The sequence below is a fragment of the Strix aluco genome, chromosome 5, assembly GCF_031877795.1.
Source record: "Strix aluco isolate bStrAlu1 chromosome 5, bStrAlu1.hap1, whole genome shotgun sequence".
Taxonomy (NCBI): domain Eukaryota; kingdom Metazoa; phylum Chordata; class Aves; order Strigiformes; family Strigidae; genus Strix; species Strix aluco.
In genome coordinates, this window is record NC_133935.1 from 8,468,014 (window position 1) to 8,486,910 (window position 18,897).

Below are 18,897 nucleotides of genomic sequence, written 5' to 3' on the forward strand. Positions count from 1 at the left end.
ATGCCTCCGAAGAAGAAATGTACCCACAAGGCCAGGAAGGCAGAGCTGATATTCCTTGAAAGGCCGCGAGAGGGACCCGTCCAATGCTACGAAACTCCACTACATTCGGCGGAGAATCCAAGACGTGCTCCTGCAAAACCTGTAGACCAGAACACCTCTGCTGCCTGGGTTGGTAGAGATTATCCTTCCCCCTGCGTCCCACAGCAATGGTTTTCAGGTTTCTCACGCATGTCTCGAGAGAAAGCTTTCTGTTCTGGATTCTGAAAGTTAGTAGCACAGACCTGGATTCATTGTGACTGCCTAAAGCATACGTAACTACTTCTGAATTGCTTCCCATTCTAACTACAACCATTGAGGTCTTGCTTATTTGAAGTCATAAAACTGTGTGCAGTGTGTACTGATTAATATGACTATTTTCCTTCTGAAAAACTAATTCTGATCAGGAAAACGCTGTTTTCTATGGCAACTGAAAAGCCTGCATGTAATAAACATTAGAGGGAATTTTTTAATTGGGTTGCTGCTTGAAACAACTGCTGAACTCCAAGTGTAACATGTTAAAAGTACTAGGTGTTTTGTTTAAATCTGGCACTGCTGAATTTAGAGAACATGGGCTTTCACTTCAGGATTATTTGTTCTAACCTGCCCTCTTTTCCATTCTGTGCATTTTGAATAGTTTCTTTCCATAACGCTCTTCTGATGGACTCCTTTTCTAGTCTGAAAAAATATTCCAGGGACTGTTCAGTGTCCCAAGAAAATCCTTATATAATGTAATGTAAAGATTTTTTTTTTTTTTTTTAAGCAAACAGGCGCTGCAGAGGCAGACTGTTCCCATACAACATTAGACATCACCTAGGGGAGCTCTGTTGAAGCATTTTTGCTGCTTGACACTCTGTTCTTCACAAAGCAGGCTCAGGAAGCGTGGTTTCAAACCTGCGTGAAACATTCCTTTGTTCCTGGTGACCTGCAGTTACTTTTATGATGCCTTAACCTTGAAGTAGAACATGTTCAATTTTTTCCTCTTCATTTTTTTTTAATGTGCTTGAGGCAGTTAGCTCTATGGTTTCTGAAACACTAAGTAAAACAACTGCTGAGAATAAGCGTTCCTTTTGTTTGGAAGAGGTGGAAATACACACACTGGTACTCGGCTCTTTGATTCCAAACATACAATGATTCTAAAATTCGAAGCTATCAGCACCAAAATGGTTAGATATTTTTCCATTTGAAAATCCTGGTAGGTTTGTAACTTCCTGAAGCATCCTCTGCAGAGTTTCTGTCAACTTGTTTCAGTGGCAACTGATTTTCTCCTCCTCTCTTCATGATGTTATCTAAGTTTTTCATACCTTCCTGACTGCTAGGTGCCTGCATTGGTAAAGCCTGCCCTACATGTTCTCTGAAGCCAGGAAGTCATAGCCTCAAAGTCAGTGGTTCACCTATGATCTTTTAAGTATGTGCCAGGATACAATTATCAGGGAATCATTTCTCCCTTTTCCGACATGAAGGCTTTGCATTCAAACAGTTCAGTTGTACGGCAGACAATCACTGTCCTTAATTAAATTGCACTTAAATTTTTTGAGGGACTATGTAGTAACTTAGGAATGCTGAAAGGGATCTGTAGTTATCGTAGCTAGAACCCAGTTTGGTGTGCTCTAGGGAAAAGCAAATTGCAAGAAATGGAACCTGACTCTTAGTTGATACTCAGGAAGATTAAAGAATACTGTAATAGAAGGATTTCCAGGTTTTGAGTAAGAGTCCAGAATCTTTCAAAGAAATATAGGTTGTTGAGCCTTGACCCTCTTCTATAGAAAGCCAATTTTAGAAGTGGCTTTTGGGTGATCTGTTACTCCAGAATACAGATATTACCTATGTTTTGAAGTAAAGATGTTCAAGAGGAACAGTGTGAAAGCCGTATTAATATAATCTAAGGTGATGGAGCTAAGTGGGCATCCTTTAAATAATTTTGTATTGCTCTCAGTTCAACCTCTACTTGTACAGGGAGACTGAGAATGTAGTTCACTGAATGTATTCAGAGTTATACTAAGACACAGAAATAAACAGGATCCAGCTCTGAACTCTTTTAAATCTGCAGGGGTTACAGGAGTAGACACCAGTTAGACTTTTCTTTAAAACCCAGATCTTGAATTCTTTTGAAGTTGTCAGAGAATACAGCTCACTTACACCCCAATCACTTTTCAGAGAAGAGTGGCATAACATGATGTTGAAGTTCAGAGGCATCTCCTGCTTAGTAGCTTAGTTAGTGACTGATTTATTTGCTGCAGACCAGATTACCTACTTAATGAACACACTGAAAAAAGATGGGATAGATGGGGGAGTAGAATCAGGTTGACATTCCTTTGTCTGGAGAAAATTGTTGGTTTTTTTCTTATTATTACATCTTTCCATTCAGGTGTGCCCACAATTTGAAACAACTAACTCAGTGGTGTTGAAAACATGCCAGAAGAAGCATTGTGGTCCTCACAAACCCCATAATCAGGATGCCGACCACAGTTTGCTCCATGCAGGAGGAGCTTGTCGAAGAGCTACAGTCCGCAAACTTCCTTCTTTGACTTTTGAGAATCCAGAAGGATATGCAGTCCACCCCTCGGATCATCCGAGTCGCTCCAGGAAGAACACACAGCGCTCTCACAGCCAGCCCAAGAAAGGGACAGCAGCGACAGCTGACATCCAGGTGAAGAGCCTGGGGGGCTGTAGAGAAATACCTTCATCACCTGCTCCTCAGCCTGTGGAGCCAGAAGTCTTTACTCCAGACACTCCACAGGTGCCTTCTGTAAGGAACTGGAGATGCAGCAGCAGTGCCTGGCATCCAGAAACAGAGCTGGCATCGGGGACAGATCCCTGTGGGAGCGGGGAGGCAGCTGCAGTACTGGTTACAGATACTCCTGAGCATGAGTACGGAGTAAAGGTTACTTGGAGGCAGCGGCCTCATCTCATGAAATACCTGCAGGAGAGGGGGAAGCTGAGTGCTGCCGACATACTGGTGAAGGCGAACCCCGAGCTCTCAAGGAGACAGGCCAACGTCTGACTTGGCGGCAGCAGTAGTTTTGTTACATTCAAAGACACGTCCAGAGCGACCATGTCGCTTCCAAGGATGAGGAGGGGAGAGGATTCAAGCCAAGCCCTGCGCTGCGGCCGGCTGAGCCTCCCGTGGAACGCCGCAGAGACACGGGGGGTGTTTTCTGGGGGATGCGGGTGTGTCTGGGGGACTGGGGGGCTCTGACAGGCGCTTTCTGACCTGCGCGGTTCCTTGGCGGGACTGTGGCTCCCAGCCCGGCGGAGGCGCGGGGCGGGGCGGGCGGGGCAGCGCGTCCTGCGCATGCGCGTGTCTCGCCCCGCCCCGCTGAGGGGCGGTGCTGGCCAATGGGCGGGCCGGGTGCTGCGCCCTCCACCAATGGCGTCGCGCCTCAGTGCCGAGTTCCGTTGCCAGGGGTAGCGGCGGGGCCGGGCGTGGCGACCGGGGCCCCATAGCAACGGCGGGACCAGAGATGGAGACCGCCAGGGGCCGGAGCGGCCCCGCCGGCGACAGGTGAGAAAGGCCCGGCGGGGCGGTGGGCGGCCCGGTGCGGCTTCCCCAGTCCGGTTCCGCCTTCCGACGGGCGGGCGCGGTTTCGGGTAGGCGGCGCCTCCGGGGGCAAACCGACCTGGGCCGGGGCTGCCTCCCCCCCCCACTCGCCTCACCTCCCCCTCGCCTCAGAAACGGCGCCCTGGGCTGTGCAGCGCCCGGGTCTGGGTTGAATGGGGGCTGGGCGGGCAGAACCGCGGGCGACCCGCCGTGCGAGCCCCCGACCCGCGTGGTAACGTCGCGCCGCTCGGCCGGGAGTTGTGGCTCCTCTGCCCTGGTAACCACTTCCAGCAGGCGCCCAACAGCTGTGTAAAACCCGGCTGCATTTTGTGTGCTTAACTCTTCAACATGACATCATGCGTCATCTAAATACTTGTAGATTAAACTGGTTTTGTGGGGTCTTGGTCCACGCTGGTTGTTTCCAGGTGTTGCTGTGAAGCATTTTTTGCAGTGTTTTTCAGCCTTTCAGTTCCTAATGAAAGTCTTGGTGCATGTTGGTAACATACTCTGTACGCCGTTGCAAGAAAAAGAGAGGAATAACTGAAAGGAACTTAACTGATGTAATACAGAAAAACAACCGTGAACTTGGGAGAAGAGATTTTTGGAAAGAGATGATTCCCGTGGCACCTGAATAGCTCAAAACAGAAATTATTTGAAATTAAATGTGAGGATGCAGACAGGCAGCGAAAATGGGTTCTGACAGAATTAGTGTGATTGTAAAAACACAGGAAAAAAATACCTTTTGTGCCTCTGATGTTCGGATGGGGTAAGGAGAAGCAAGTAAAGAGAGAAACCTAAACTTCTAGCAGCTGGATTATAATGAGCACAGCAGAGAAGAAAACCAGTATTTGTTTATGACATATGCTTGGTAATTTTAGTTGAGGGTGAAAAGAGGCCATAGAATTAGAAGGGGTCCCATAATCTCTTGAGTCCACCAAATATGCCATGAAAAATTAGAAGATGACTTGTTTACCCAGACTTTAACGGCTGAGGTTCGTGTACCAATTCTGGAAACAATGTTTGAAAAACTGAGGACCAGATGCACATAAACTTCCTTGCATAGATATTAGATTGTTTAAGTTTGACAGAGTTGAAGCTACAGGAAATTATGCTCCTTTTCTGATAACAATTGTACTAGTATAATTTCTTTCTATGAAGAAACTTGTTTTGCATACTTTTATGGGTGCCTCACAGAAATAGCCTAACAATAATGACAGTTCATGGGATAGCTGCTTCCCTCCCACCCCCAGTTTATTAAACAAACAATCCATTTCCTTCACTTTCTTAGTCTCCGTGTTAAAGTAAAAAAACTAGAATACATGAACCTAAAGAAAAGTACGTAGTTTTTAAATAGCTACTACAGGCCTATTATTTTTAGGGGTCTGACTCTGAACTTAGAATGTTCAGCAGCATTATAATAAATTGCAGGAAGGCAAAATATGGTATTCTTAAGAAGGATCTTCTTTTACTGAGAAGAGAATAGTAAAATTATCCATAAATCACTAGTTTAGTCATTAGAACTCTTATTTGGTAAAGTAATTGTCAGTTGTCCAAACAGTGGTTTGTATAGAAGTAAATGTGATACATGATAACTGGCAGTTCATAGCAATGAAGATACTGCCTGTAAAGTTTAAAAAAGCTGTACCTGAGAACCAGTTGGCAGCTTTTTTTTTTTGCTTTTTATTTTTTATTTTCCTGAGGTTGAATACTTTCACTATTGAGCAATATGTAAAATACACATTAAGATACAAAAAGTATTTTATTTCTCATGGACAGAGGTGAGGGAAACAAGTCAAAAAGAAATGTCTATAGTTATATAAATGTGCTGGGATACTTGATGATGAATAGACGTCTGAGATCTTGGCTTTAGGCCATCTCTGAAAAAGGTTGTCCCTTGAAACTATGGCACTGTGTTAACCTATCTTCCATTTGAGGTGGCTGCGACTGAAAGTGCTCCAGTTTGTTTTGAAGTTTGATTGACTTTCGGGTAGACATGGCACAACTGTCTTAATGCTTTTGAAAATGATAAAGTTGATAGTGCTATTTCATACTTTCAGTAAGTGCTATACCTTCTCTCTTCATTTGGGAAAGTCCATTTTGAGACTTAGCATGAAATTAATAATGTTGAATGCAGTAGAAACAGTCAGATAAAAATTATTCCAAATCACTGTAAGCTTTTAAAATATTGAGAAGGGAATTTGGTTCATACAGTGGTATGTATTTTAGAATCTTGGAGACTGAGGAACTTCACCTTGTTGCGCACTAATTATACAATATACAGGAATACTTAAAGCTTCCCACATGCTGCCGTCCAAATGTGCTTCAGCTTCTGACTTGCAAATGTCGTGTATAAAGAAGAGAATTTTCAAGGTGCAAAAATCTTGACTGAGTCTGCAAAGACTACAAAACTGGGTGTCAACTACAGTGGTCTATCCCATAATTTGGATGCTTCCTGGGTGACTAGACATGTATGAGTTGGTGGTTTTCAGTTTGTGAACTCAGGAACTCTGGGATACTTCCTCGGGGTCTTCAAAGGTTAATGAAGAAAAAGGTCTGATTGACAATAAGCTCAATTTTCAGAAGATTATGAGCCCACAGACTGAAAAATGTTCAAAAGTCATTTCATATATTGTTGTCCAGCCAAGAGCCCTTTCGATATTTGAAAAACCTCAGTGTGGTTGAGATTGTTAGGAATCTTGGTGGCTGCTGAGCTTGACTGTTTTGTATAGATGCACCTTAATTATAATTTTGGGGAAAAAAGACACACTTTTCTAATCATTTTAGCTCTACTTATAGTCCAGAGAAGACAGAGAAGTTTAAATTTCCTTTTAAAAGCCTATCAGCATCTCTGTTAATCCTTGGGTATTTTTATTTGGCCACGGGTGACCTTGAAATGAACAAGCAGTGTTTTGTAAATTCCAGGATTTATAATTCTGCCAATCTTATCCTTAGATAAGAGAATTGGTTTTCTATCTTGTTTGCTTCATTCCTTTCAAGTCTAAACATTATAACCAAGAAATCTGTCCAAAATGGGATAAATCTGTAAATATTTTATAAATGTGGTTGATATGTACTCCTAGGAGTGCAGTTTCTAAAGAAAATAAAACCCTTTGCGACTGCAATATGATGCTGTTGCTGTCAGCGTGAATTAAGGAGGAATCTCCTCGCTTCCTGTCATGTAGACAGCAGTGCCAAGAGAGAAAAAGTAGCAACGCTGTAACACCTGTCACTAAAATTTCCAAATACAGCTTGAAATGCACTTGGTAACTGCAATTGTTAGAACAATGAAAGAGTTGTCTTAAAGTTGAAGCTCGTTTGAAATGTCTCTTCTTCTCCCATCTCTTACAATTTAGAATTTCAGGTATTGATCACACTTCTTTATGAAGACAACCATTATTTTTCTCTTCTGCTTTTTTTTTTTCCTCTTTTTTTTTAAACCACTGTTGGCGTGGCATCTGTAGGAGGGACTAATGCCCTGATTTCAACATAATCATGACTTTGTATGTGTGAAAACTTTCTGCACCCAGGCTTGCACTGGGATAGCTCCAGACTTGTTTTGTCACTGAGGCACAGTTGGGTGATCTCCAAAATAAAACTTATGATTGTGTTGTAATTGGGTCATGCGATGAATTCTCTTCTAAGTGGATTTGCTGATATGCTTAGAGCTGTTGTCTTAGTCTACTGCAAGACATTTACCCTTACTCCTAGTGTTGTTTAAAGCATATATTCTGTGGGATGTTAGAACTCTAACTGCTTGTGTTATTGTTATAGAAGTCTGTGGTCACTTCTGCCCTCCTCTCCCATTTAGCATTCTTATGTGAAATCTGAGGGGAAAAAAAAAAAAAAAAAAACAAGAATCTGAGTCTAACAGCAGTATCTTGCTGAGTCACCTAGTTTGGGATGAAAATGAAATTTTGCTGTTTCTATCTCTTTAATGGCATCCCCTTTCAATCTTCTAAAAATAAAAAAAACTGGACTGGGACTAAAAGTTCACAATCAGTTCTAGAGTGTCAGTTCAGAAAATTTCATTTATTCCTTCCCCAATTTTTAGTTTGAAAAGCTACAAAACAAGTGCAGTTTGTGGCATGAAGTGTGATACACTTATTTTCGGGGAACGTTGAGTTTTGTTACCTGGTCTGGCTTAAGCATAGTGTGTGCTATTTAACTGCTTTGTTGCTAGGAGAGAATAGCAACTGCTCCACATTTCACTGGTTTCATGTTGTAACGGGGTATGACATCAACAAAAGTGACAGGCAAGGTTTAATAATTTACAAACAGAAGATCATAGGAGTCAGAATTCTAAGCCCTGTGGATCTTGCTTTGCTCTTTCCTTGGGTAGAGCAATTCCTATAAATGAAATGACCCTGGGGGTTTGGAGTGTGTAGTTGAGAGGACATTAAATAGAAAGCTGGTGTTCTGCTTATGGAATAAATGTCTCTTTCTTTTCCTTAGCAGAAACCTAAGATGCATTAAATTCACCTGAATAAACATTATTTTGGAAGCATAACATTCTGTAGTTATATTGGTGGATAAGAGCTGAAAAGTCCTTACTCAAGGAGTCACCAGGTGTGAACTCTTGAAGGAACGTACGTGGCAGAAGATTCCTTGTCTCCTTTTTCATTCAAACATTGTAAGAAAAACCCAGTTTAGAACCCCTTTTTTGGCTACACACTTAAAGATAAGTTTATGAGCATATTTTTATTCTTATGGTTGTCTTCTGTGTCAACTTCCCAGCATCCATGATGGCTTTAATGGTTAATAGCCTGTGTGGATTTCTGGCTTCTCTTGGCCTTCCTTCCAGGAAAAGAATACTCCTTTCACTTTAGCTATCCTGTAACAAATTACTTGAGACTTTTCTGGCTAAGGAAAACAAGAATCTACTTTATGTTCTTCCAGTATAGTATAGTAGGGAATGACACAGGCTTTTGTTTGCACTCTTCTTTGTAGTCCAGACAGATGATCTATTAGCTTCTGTCCAGAGGGTGCTGCTTTATTTTCATTGCTCTGGTCCCTTGTTCCAAGTAGGGGGAGATGATCTTTGGTGCTTGGTAAATCAGTTTTTGAATGGTGTATGAAGCACTAAGGAATACAGTAGTAAAAATAGTTCTGAGCTCAGAATTTAACCTTTTCACGATGCTTGTGTTCCTGTTGCATTTTCTTGTAACAGGCTGTGTATTATTTATTGTCATCTAGTTTCTCTCAGACTTGGGCTTTAAACGATCTCCATTTATCTTATGATCTCCAGAACCCAAACAGACAGAATCACAGAATCATGGAGGTTGGAAGGGGCTTCTTGAGATCATCTGGTTGAACCCCACCGCTCAAGCAGAGTCAGTTGGAGCAGGTTGCCCAGGATGATGTCCAGTCAGGTTTTGTGGAGACTCCACAACCTCTCTGGGCAACCTCTTCCAGTGATTGACCACTGTCTCCGTAAAAGTTTTTTTTCTTGTGTCTGGATAGAATTTCATGTGTTTTAGTTTGTGTCCATTGCCTCTTGCCCTGTCAGTAGGCATTACCAGCTTCATCTCCTTTACGCCCTCCCATCAGGTATTTATACACCTGTATAAGATCCCCCCGAGCCTTCTCTTCTCCAGGCTGAACCATCCCAGTTCTCTCAGCCTCACCTCATGCGAAATGAGCTCAAGTCCCTTAATCATCTTTGTGGCCCTTTGATGGAGCTGTTCCAGTATGTCCATATCTTTTTTGTACTGAGGAGCCCACAACTGGACGCAGCACTTCTTGTGTGGCTTCACCAGTGCTGAGCAGAGAGGTAGGGTTACCCCCCTTGACCTCAGCCCAGGATGCTGCCAGCCATCTCTGCCCTGAGGATGCATTGCTGGCTCATGGTCAACTTGTTGTCCACCAAGACAACATCAATCCATTTCTGAAAAAGGAATCTCATCAGACAGCATATGCTTTATTCTTTGTTTTGCCATAATTCAACTTTTCTCCCAATCACCCTTCAGTTCTGCATGTTCTGTTACTTTACTAGCAGGTTCCTGTTTAGTTTGCTGGCAATCTTCTGACACAGTTAGTTCTTCCTATTTCAAGGTGTGTTTGTGTACGTATGTAATAGTGTGGAGCATATCCCGTTGCATTTGCGAGGTGATAATTTTATACTAGGGTTTTGTGCTTCCACGGATACCATTTTGAAACAGAAGATAGGGGTGATTCTTCTGAGTGGTCCTTTCACCTTGCTTACACTGTTTCATTTTACCTTAAAAAATCACTGGAACGAGCACTGTAAAGAAAAGAAAAGTTTGTGTCTTTTCTGCATTAACTTAGCTGCAGTCAGTCAGTACTAGACTGCATCATTATTTACCTAGTTACATTTGGCATGTGAACAGTCACCACAAAACGGATGCATTTTCAAAGGATCTCCTTTAGGCCAAATGAGCTCAGCTCTTGCCGAGCTGTTTTAACCTGAACAGCCTGTTACTTTCAGGTACACTGCACTGAACTATTAGGGCATTAGGCGTTTAATGGCATTATTGCATTATGCAAGTATGGAGAACATGGTGCTGCAAGGATAGATTTGGATTAAAATCACTTTCTTGGTTTTAGCTAACAAAAATAATTACTTTATACCAATATTTTTCTGTAGCACAGGTGTATTGGATTGTTTTATCTTGAATTACTTTCTTCAGCATAGTATTCCTATTGCTCTGAGTTGTTGGAGCAGCTGTTTTGCCACAACAAAGGCAAAACATATCCATATATTTATATATGAAGAATATATAGATACATTCTTCATAGCGCCAGCCTTTTCAGGCTGCCTCTAGTCTTGACATGCCTCTAGTCCATGTGACTTTGAAGAAAAGTACCTAATAATTCCACAGTGAAGTTCCATTTTTAAACTCAGAGGTAGGTAGAAGCAGAAGTTTTACAGGACTAACTTGCATTTGTGTTTCTTTAGGATCTTCTTTAGTAAGTTGTAAATCGTTCAGATAGTTGCCACAAGTTATTGGCAGGAACATGCAGTGCCTAGAGGATTCAGGTGTGTTTTAAAGTGGAGTAGGACATACAGATCTAGATGCTTGTCTTGCTGGTCCCACACCCCACCCTGGTCTGGCAGTTGACTTTAGTGTTCTTAGTTCATTTTACACTTCTTTTCAAATATTTTAAGTCTTATTCAGTCTGTATCATGTGGGACATAATTTGTGTGTTAAAGCATATCCAAGACACTCTTTATTCACAGTAATACCTTCACTCATTCAGAATTGCTTCCAGAATGAAGTGTTCACTGTTGCCATGTCATTGTTCCCATAATATGTCCTGTAGGTGAAAAACTTGCCACACAAATCTTGTGAAACCTGTCTCAAAACAGTACGCTATTGGCATTAGAAATCTGTGCATGTTTCTTTTGGGTGCAGAATCAAAGGTAAAACTGATTTCACTGGAGAAGTTCATTTTTGTAAGAAAGCCAGACAGAGGCTAAAACTTGCCCTTGTTGAAATACCAACTGTTTGAAAATATAACTGAAATGTTGATGCAGCGTGAGCTGTGTCAGTTAGAAATGGGTGTGGCACTTTATGGCTGATTCGCAGCAGATCCAGGTTACCTTGGAAGACTTACTGGCAGTTAATTTAATTAGGAAGGAAAGAATATCCTGTGTTTGCCAAAAAAAATCTCACTCTTCTGCCTTGGGGAAGGCAGAAAAATGTGATAATCCTCACTCCTATGGATGTGATGTTACACACTTTCCCAGAAATGAACAATTACAGTTGCGTCGGTTGTAAGGAAAGCAGCTGGGACTCCTCCCTTTTGTGGATTGGAAGGTGCATTACAGATAAATTTTGCTCTTCAACCAGTTTCCAGAGATGGTATTGCAATTTTGTCTGGAATATATCTTCTTCAAATGATCTCTTTTCTACAGCTTCTGTTTTCCTTCATAGCTGTAGTTCAGATGAGGAGAACAATTCCCAGGAAAGTTCTTTGGAGAATTAAGAGTGAAAACCCTTGCATACCAGCTGACTCCACATTTCTTACAGAAGTTGCTTTTACTTGCGCTCCTACAGCTAAAAATAAAATCTAGTGGACAAAGATATGTGCCACAAGCCACGTTCTTCTCATTCCCTGATTCTTAAGTTCTGGGAGTATTGCTCAGAGGCATAACTGCTGCTACCACATTAATAAACTGTCCTGCAAAGGAAAAAGGAGTTACGTGAGCTTTGTTAGACTCCTGATGGAAGCAGCCCTCTGTAGAGTGAGAAATGGAACATAAGGTATTTGGGACATTTGTAGATGAAACTGGTGTTAGTTTATTGTGCCTTGGAGTTCCTTTAAAGGAAGCAGAGCAATGGAAACAGCTACAAATTTAAGGATCTTGATTGTTAATGTATAGGTTCATATTCCCATCAGTACTGAAAGATTGTGTTTGTTAAAAGAAGGATTTATGTGTCAGACTGAAATAAAATACCAAGCTTGTTTGTAACAGGGTGCAGTAAACTCAAAACCTAGTCCGCTTTAAAATAAGGTAAAAGCTTCTGCTGCACATTTTCCCTGAATCTCTCTGCCAAACTAAAGAGTATCTGAATTTTTAGTACCTTCCCTAGAGCTGTGCACAAACAGGTGATATTTCCTGAATTTCTCTCACCAATAATTCAGTGTATATACAGTGCTAATATATGCTCTAAAGAAGCTTTTTTTTATTTTCTGTTTTGATCTGTGTTGTTGTGGCTATGGAAATGCTGCTTATTTTTCCTGTTCCTGCTGGATATTTAATTCCTCTTATTGCACATAAACCCTTCAAATAGAAAAGCATAGCAAAGAGTATAGTGGTTTTGCGTGGGCATGTCCGAAGAGCACTTGGATATACTGGTCTGTGTAGCCAGTCTATCTGAAGGAGGATTCGTGTTTGAAGCCTGCAGCTGTATTAAAAAGCAAAACAAGCTATCGTTCCTCCTCTTGAGTCAGATTTTCTTTTAAGGGTAGGGTGGGGTCTGTTTCTGTTAGCTAGTCTGACCTTCTGCTTAAAAGAACCTCTGCAAGAGAACCTTACTCTTTATCAAACTACTTAAATTGCAGAAATGCTTTAGCTATCTCGGAAGCTTTTCAATCTGCGAGACCTTGCTGCCTTGCTTCTTTAGGAGGAAAACCTAAGTAGAGTATTCCTTTAGTGGACATATGAGGAATTTAACTATTTTGTTGAGTGCAGGAAGAACTATCATGAGGTTTTTTTCCTTTGTTCAACATATTTCAAATTTATCTTCTCAGTGAATTCAGGATCATGTAGAACATTTTCTCTCTCCGGGCTGCTCTTCCTGTGGCTTTTCTTGCTCCCTTTGCTTGTTGCTTCTCACTCACAGCTGCAACCAGTCAATTCTTTGCAAAAACTAGTCCATAATAAAGGCAACCTTCTATTTTCCTCTTTACAGCTTCAACAGACAGTATATAAAGGGGACTTAACTGGTCCATTGGTATAACTTCAAAGAAGATTGCTTAGCTCTCCCATCTGGGATAACTGCACCTGAAATCTGAGGTAGACCAAAGCCTTACTCCATGACAGCAGTTTTTAGTATAATAGTATTCAACCTTGATTAAAACCTGTCATTTTCTGTTGAAAATCCACAGCTCTGTGACATATCCCAATGGTTAGTCACAGTTTTAAATAAAAATTCTATTTGCCTTCTGAATTTGTTTATCTTCAGTTATGTCTGTCTGGATTTTGTTGTCTTCTTTCATCAATAGCCATTTGTGGCCTCAAATCCATGGAAAGGAGTGGAGTGTATTGATTAGTTTTCTCTTGAGTAAACTGCAGGATGCATTCAAATCTTGCCAAGAGGAACATTTTCCAGTGCTTGGTCAAATTGTTCAGCTTTCTGCTGAACCCTCTTCAGTTCTTCAGAATCCTTTCTCTTGTGTGGACCTTGGAGAGAATGGAAAGACCATTTTCAGACTGGGTCACTGCTTTTTTGCCCTATTTTCTATGTTGTCCTGCTTCAATATCAGGGTTTTTCATTATTCTCAGAGTTATATTATACTGTGGGTTTATATTTGGCCAATTCAATGGTAATTATTGCCAAGTGCTTAGAACATAACTATTTCATTTTTTTTAAGTATAATATGTTCAGGAACACAGAGAAGTTGCAATGAAAGCAAGAGTGTTAACTCTGCCTATCCGTATCTATGCTTTATGACATAGTTTGTAATTCCAAAATCTCAGTGTGTTTTTGAAAAATAAGTCCATTCTGAAAGAACTGTCACAGATGTAGTGTGCCATTTTTACTGAAATGAAAATAAACTGCATAAAAATGAAGCCTTAATTCCATCTATGAGCATCTGTTAAATAACTTGTGAGTTATCTCTTCGCTGTGGTTAGTTTGATGTTCTGAAAATGGTTAGGAAAGACCAAATAAACACATCTATAATAAATTTGTCATTCATATTCCTATTGCAATACTGTCATTTCTGCTTATGATATGAAAACAAGCCTAATTTCTGATTTCAGCAGGAAATTGAGGTGGTATCTGTTAAAAATAAAACATTTTAGTTCATATTGGTCTATGTTGAATCTGGAGATGGATCTGTGAACCCCTTTATGTGTCACTGTCTTCTCCCCCATTCCGATATGCTGTTGTATCATCTCAATTGAGTGTTTTTGATAAATAGTTGCTTTCCCACTCTCATTTTTGTTCTGTATCCTGGATAATCATTAGTTTTCATGTCTATGTTACATTCTGGGTCATTTTTCCTTTGTGACATGTGTCCATTACCCGTCACACAGCTTTAGTAGGAGAGCTGGTGGATTCTGGTTAAATTTAGCAGAGGAGTTGGTGGGCAGGATCTTGCTTTATACATCTGCTCTACTGCAGCGACTGGGAAGAGGAAGATCATGACAGGCTACTTGAATATTTTCAGTTCTTTTCAGTAAATGGGTGACTGCTTTGGTGGTTGTGGGTTGGTTTTTATTTTCTGTTTTGATCTGTGTTGTGGCTATGGAAATGCTGCTTATTTTTCCTGTTCCTGCTGGATATTTAATTCCACTTATTGCACATAAACCCTTCAAATAGAAAAGCATAGCAAAGAGTATAGTGGTTTTGCGTGGGCATGTCCGAAGAGCACTTGGATATACTGGTCTGTGTAGCCAGTCTATCTGAAGGAGGATTCGTGTTTGAAGCCTGCAGCTGTATTAGCACACTCCTTGCATTCCTTAGTGGTGAGCTGTGGGAGTGACTCTGGCACAGCCTTTTCCTCTAAGGTCTGTAATAACACCAACCCCGCTGTGGTGGGTAGAAAAAAGCTTGAAGTGTGTCTATGCCTGGGAAGCTCTTTTTTTGTCTGGTTATTTATGTTACACTTTCATGATGACCAAGTGCTGGAAGGAAGGTTGCAGGAGGAGTTAATACCTAGTGTAGGGTTTTTTTTCTTTTAGTTACTACTTACAGTGCCACAGTGCTCATGGCTTTAATTCTTTTAATTTTGCTCCTTGTGTGAATCCTTGCACTTTATAATGGAAGGATTGATGGCTGCTTTCATTTTGTGGCACGCTACAACGTGATTTTGGTCTGTGTTTAACAGTAAATTGTTAAAGAGAACACTCTTTTTTGCTTTATCAAGCTGTGTGACCTGTTAGAATCCATGTATTTCAACCATGTTTGAGTCTCAGTTAAGTGGTTAGAGGTGAGGCATTGTGTAGTCCGTGTTACCGTCCTGTTCCAACAGTCTTCAGACCTGTCTTTGCTACCTAACTTTATTCCAGTGTGGGTAGAAAATAATCTAAAAGTACAAAGTAAATAATTTTTATTGAGGATTTCTGCAAGGTGTGTATGCAAGTCCTAATACTTCAGCATTTTGCCATCTTCCAGGTAAAAAGGAAAACCTGGAAATTACTTCCAAAATTAGTCATGTTTTTGTTTCTTTTTATTTTCTGAAGAAGGGACTCAAATTGCCAGGAATGCAATTTCTGTTAGGAAAAGCAACAAAACCACAGACAGTAGCTTGTGTCTACACAGGACACCTTTGTAGTTCTTTTTAATTATATAGCAATGTGTCCATAAATCTGATATTGATCAGAGCTACATAGATTGCTTCATAACAAATTCTTGACTGCAGTTAACAAATGTCATCTATTAAGTCAGTAGGTGTATGAAAAGGGATATTTCTCATAACACACACACCCCCTTTTTTTTTTTTTTGGTCATTAATATTTTTACTGGAACTTTCAAGCACTTTTTGGGCTTTGCCAAAGATGGTCTTTTCCATTGCCTATGCTTTAAATAAAAAGCATGGCACGTTTTGACTTTATGTTGAAGTTTCATGTGGCAACTAATGTCTATCTTGCTGCACTCAGTAGATATGTCTTTGCGTGTTTCTTTCTTAAATTGTGGATGTTTTCAAGTGGAGATGACTGTATTACTGTAACTGTTGCTGTGGGGACACGGAGTAGCTCTCCATCCCTTTTCAAGACAGACATTAATTTTTCCAGGCCCTGCATTGCCTTTGACTCCACGGTGCTATGTATTACTGGTCCATGTGAGGAGTAACATCAGTTTTTAGAAGCAAGGTGTTGTCAAGGTCTTAGGCCTGTTATGTGATGATACTTGAAATACATTAGAAAAACATTATAGAAATAAGGAAAACTATAAAGTGAACAACCGTGGTAGTGATAACTTGCTTTAAAATACCATTAGTTGGGCAGTAAGCATCAATTTTAGAGTATATAAACTGTTCTATAAGATGTGCATATACAAAACTTTTTTTCTGTGCGTTTCAGCCTTCCAGAAGAGGGCCTGTGTTGGCTAGAGTAGTGTGTCTGTAAAGACCTCTGATCTGTTGTCTGCTTGCCCTGGAAGTGGAGTCACATGTGGATTCACTAGGGGTTAAGGGGACTCTGGGCCCTTTCTCCTCATTAGCTCCATGTGCTGTGATCCCATTTCCATGGCATGTGTTTTGCAGAAACCCCACCCCACCTGTGTCTCTTCATCTCTCCGGTTTTCCTGGTTAGGGTTATATTCATCACTGTCTGCTAGCTTGTGACTTCACATCATTGGACATCTCTGCATACCTAGACCAGACAGAGCATTTCCTGTTTAAATTGAAATTTTGGCTAGCCCTGCTTTTCTGCTTGCCATCAGTAAAATATATAATGTTTATCTGTTTCCTGTATTATTCTTCCTGATGCTTTCTCACTTCTAGAGAGGTCTTTGTCAAAGCTGTGTGGAAGGAAAGTGCACAACTGTGGTAGGCAGAATATATGCTCATTTGTCAGTTAACCTTTCCCCTTTGTAGGGTTAACTGCTCTAAATCACACTCTGTGTAATAATTCATTATCTTACAAAAGGAAAAGGGAAGTCTATATAGAACACAACTGGGAATGAAAAGCTAGAGTTCTTATGAAAGTTATCTATGTAAAACTTAGAGTGAAATAATTATTTTTTCATCTCCAGGAAGTAATATCAGGTGTTGCAAATACAGATTCTCTCAGGTATTGTCAGTAGTTCTGGGAAGCCTGACAGGAGGAAAAAATGGTGTGGGTTTGACTCCAAGACAAAACCTGAAATTCTGAGTTAATTTGGAACTGGGTATTTTGTGAAAGAGCAGGGACTTTGCTGAATTGGTTTGAACTGTATTAAGCCTTCAAATATAAATTGTCTCATAGCCCACCTCAACAGTGGCTCATAATCCATCCGTCAGTAATGAAGCCTTTTTTGCTTACAAAATGTTTTCAGAACAGTTTATTAAGGTAATTAAATTACAGTTTGGTCCTATTTATGATGGAATATGAAGTATGCTTTATTTTTTAATGCTATGTAACTTGGTCTTCTTGTGGGATAGAAGTTATGTCTTACAGTTGTTTTAAAGTCTTGACAGTGAAGTTGTGGTCTGTGAATATCCTGTGCTCTTACAATGCAAACTATTAACTAGCAATAATTAATTTGTTTCTTTCTCTTTCCCAGCATCTTTAAGGATGAAAGCATGAAGCTACGACAGCTGAAACTAGAGAATCAGGTAAATGCTAGTGCTTGAAGCTGGTAAAAATAAGTATAGGCAAACAAACATTAGCCATCTAGAGACTTGAGAAACAGGGGTGAAATGTTAAAAATGATTGGTCTAAAGAATACAAGCAAGAACTCATTGCTAACATTTTTCTTTAAAGATTTTCATGGCTTTTGTTAGTTTGTCAACCTTGCTATGGCTTGTAGGCTTGATTTCTTTGATACATTTATTTTTCATACTTATTTCATTGGGACTGAGTCACCACAGTGCAGGAATGAATCAAAAGAGAGGAAGACGGCAGGGAATTACCCATTTTAAGCATCAAAGGAAAAGAAAAACTTTCCCTGAGCTATAGAAAGATCTCCTTAACACTGCTGTTGAGAAAGATTTCCGGCATTTTTTGGCTTTTTGTGTTTCCTACAAAGAAAACATTTACAGCCAAGCATTTGTCAAATATTAGGTCTCAGTTTTTAAAGTGTTGTTGGATGCTTACATCACCATATTCTTCAAAATAATAAAGTAACCATCCTTAATATTCTTCCTCTGTGAAATTTTAAATGCTTATAAATAGATTAGAAGATGTGAGATTATTATGATTCTCTAGCTGGCTGCTTCACATGGACCACAAATCACTGTCTTGCATTAAATTAATCTGTGTTCAAATTCAAGTATGTCTTTTAGAAAAGCTCTTTCTCAGATGAGGATCTCTAAATCCAGACATAACAGTCTTCAGGGAACTGCTGCAGTGGATAATAACCCTCTTTACCAGAACTTGTATATTATTTCTAGTCTGAGTTTGCTTAGCTTCTGACAGTGGATTTATCACCAACTTTATCTGTGTGTATATAGGTGCTTATCTAAAATGCTTCAGAGTCAAGGAGTAAAATTTATCTTTGGTCATATTTGTGGAAGCTAGGATGATCCTTTTACCTGTAGGCTATCCAGTAACACTTGTTTAAAAAAAAAAAAAAAAAAAAAAAAGGCAAGCATTAGTTCAAATAATCAGTAAAAGAACGTTTAGTGCCAAATGCCACTCAGTAAGAAGTTTCAAACTAAGGATGGTCTGACGGCTTGGTGTTGTACCTCAGTGTCTGTTCTAGGACTGTTGCCTTGGGTCATAAGCTGGTGGTAATCCCTGGCTCCTAGTGCTAGGCACTGTGGTCAGCGTATGCCTAGTTTCAGACCTTGTCATGGGGATGCATTGCTGTTCCACCAAAACAAAGCTGCTGGGCTGGGTGGAATTCCCTTGGAGGAGCTGTCAGTTGAATCATGAAGAAGTGAGTTTAAAGAATTTATGCCCTCTTGCAATTTTCTTTGAGGCTTTCTTGGATTTGTTTGAGATTGGTTTTGCAGATGATTGCAAAAGCTAGAAAATTTCACAA

General features: G+C 40.3%; 2 protein-coding genes across 2 annotated transcripts in view; both read left to right on the forward strand.

Annotated features, from left to right (window-relative positions):
- Positions 1–3,212, forward strand: RHNO1 (RAD9-HUS1-RAD1 interacting nuclear orphan 1). The gene is made up of 2 exons (XM_074825795.1): positions 1–168; positions 2,405–3,212. Exons 1-2 carry the CDS (start codon positions 1–3, stop codon positions 3,038–3,040), a joined length of 804 nt encoding a protein of 267 aa, XP_074681896.1. The 3' UTR covers positions 3,041–3,212.
- Positions 3,213–3,447: 235 nt separating this feature from the next.
- Positions 3,448–18,897, forward strand: part of TULP3 (TUB like protein 3) — a 33,293-nt gene continuing 17,843 nt past the window's right edge. Inside the window, exons 1-2 of the mRNA XM_074825794.1 lie at positions 3,448–3,541; positions 17,476–17,527. Of these exons, the coding sequence (XP_074681895.1) occupies positions 3,501–3,541; positions 17,476–17,527 (93 nt within the window). The 5' untranslated portion in view covers positions 3,448–3,500. The remainder of the gene's footprint in view (positions 3,542–17,475; positions 17,528–18,897) is intronic.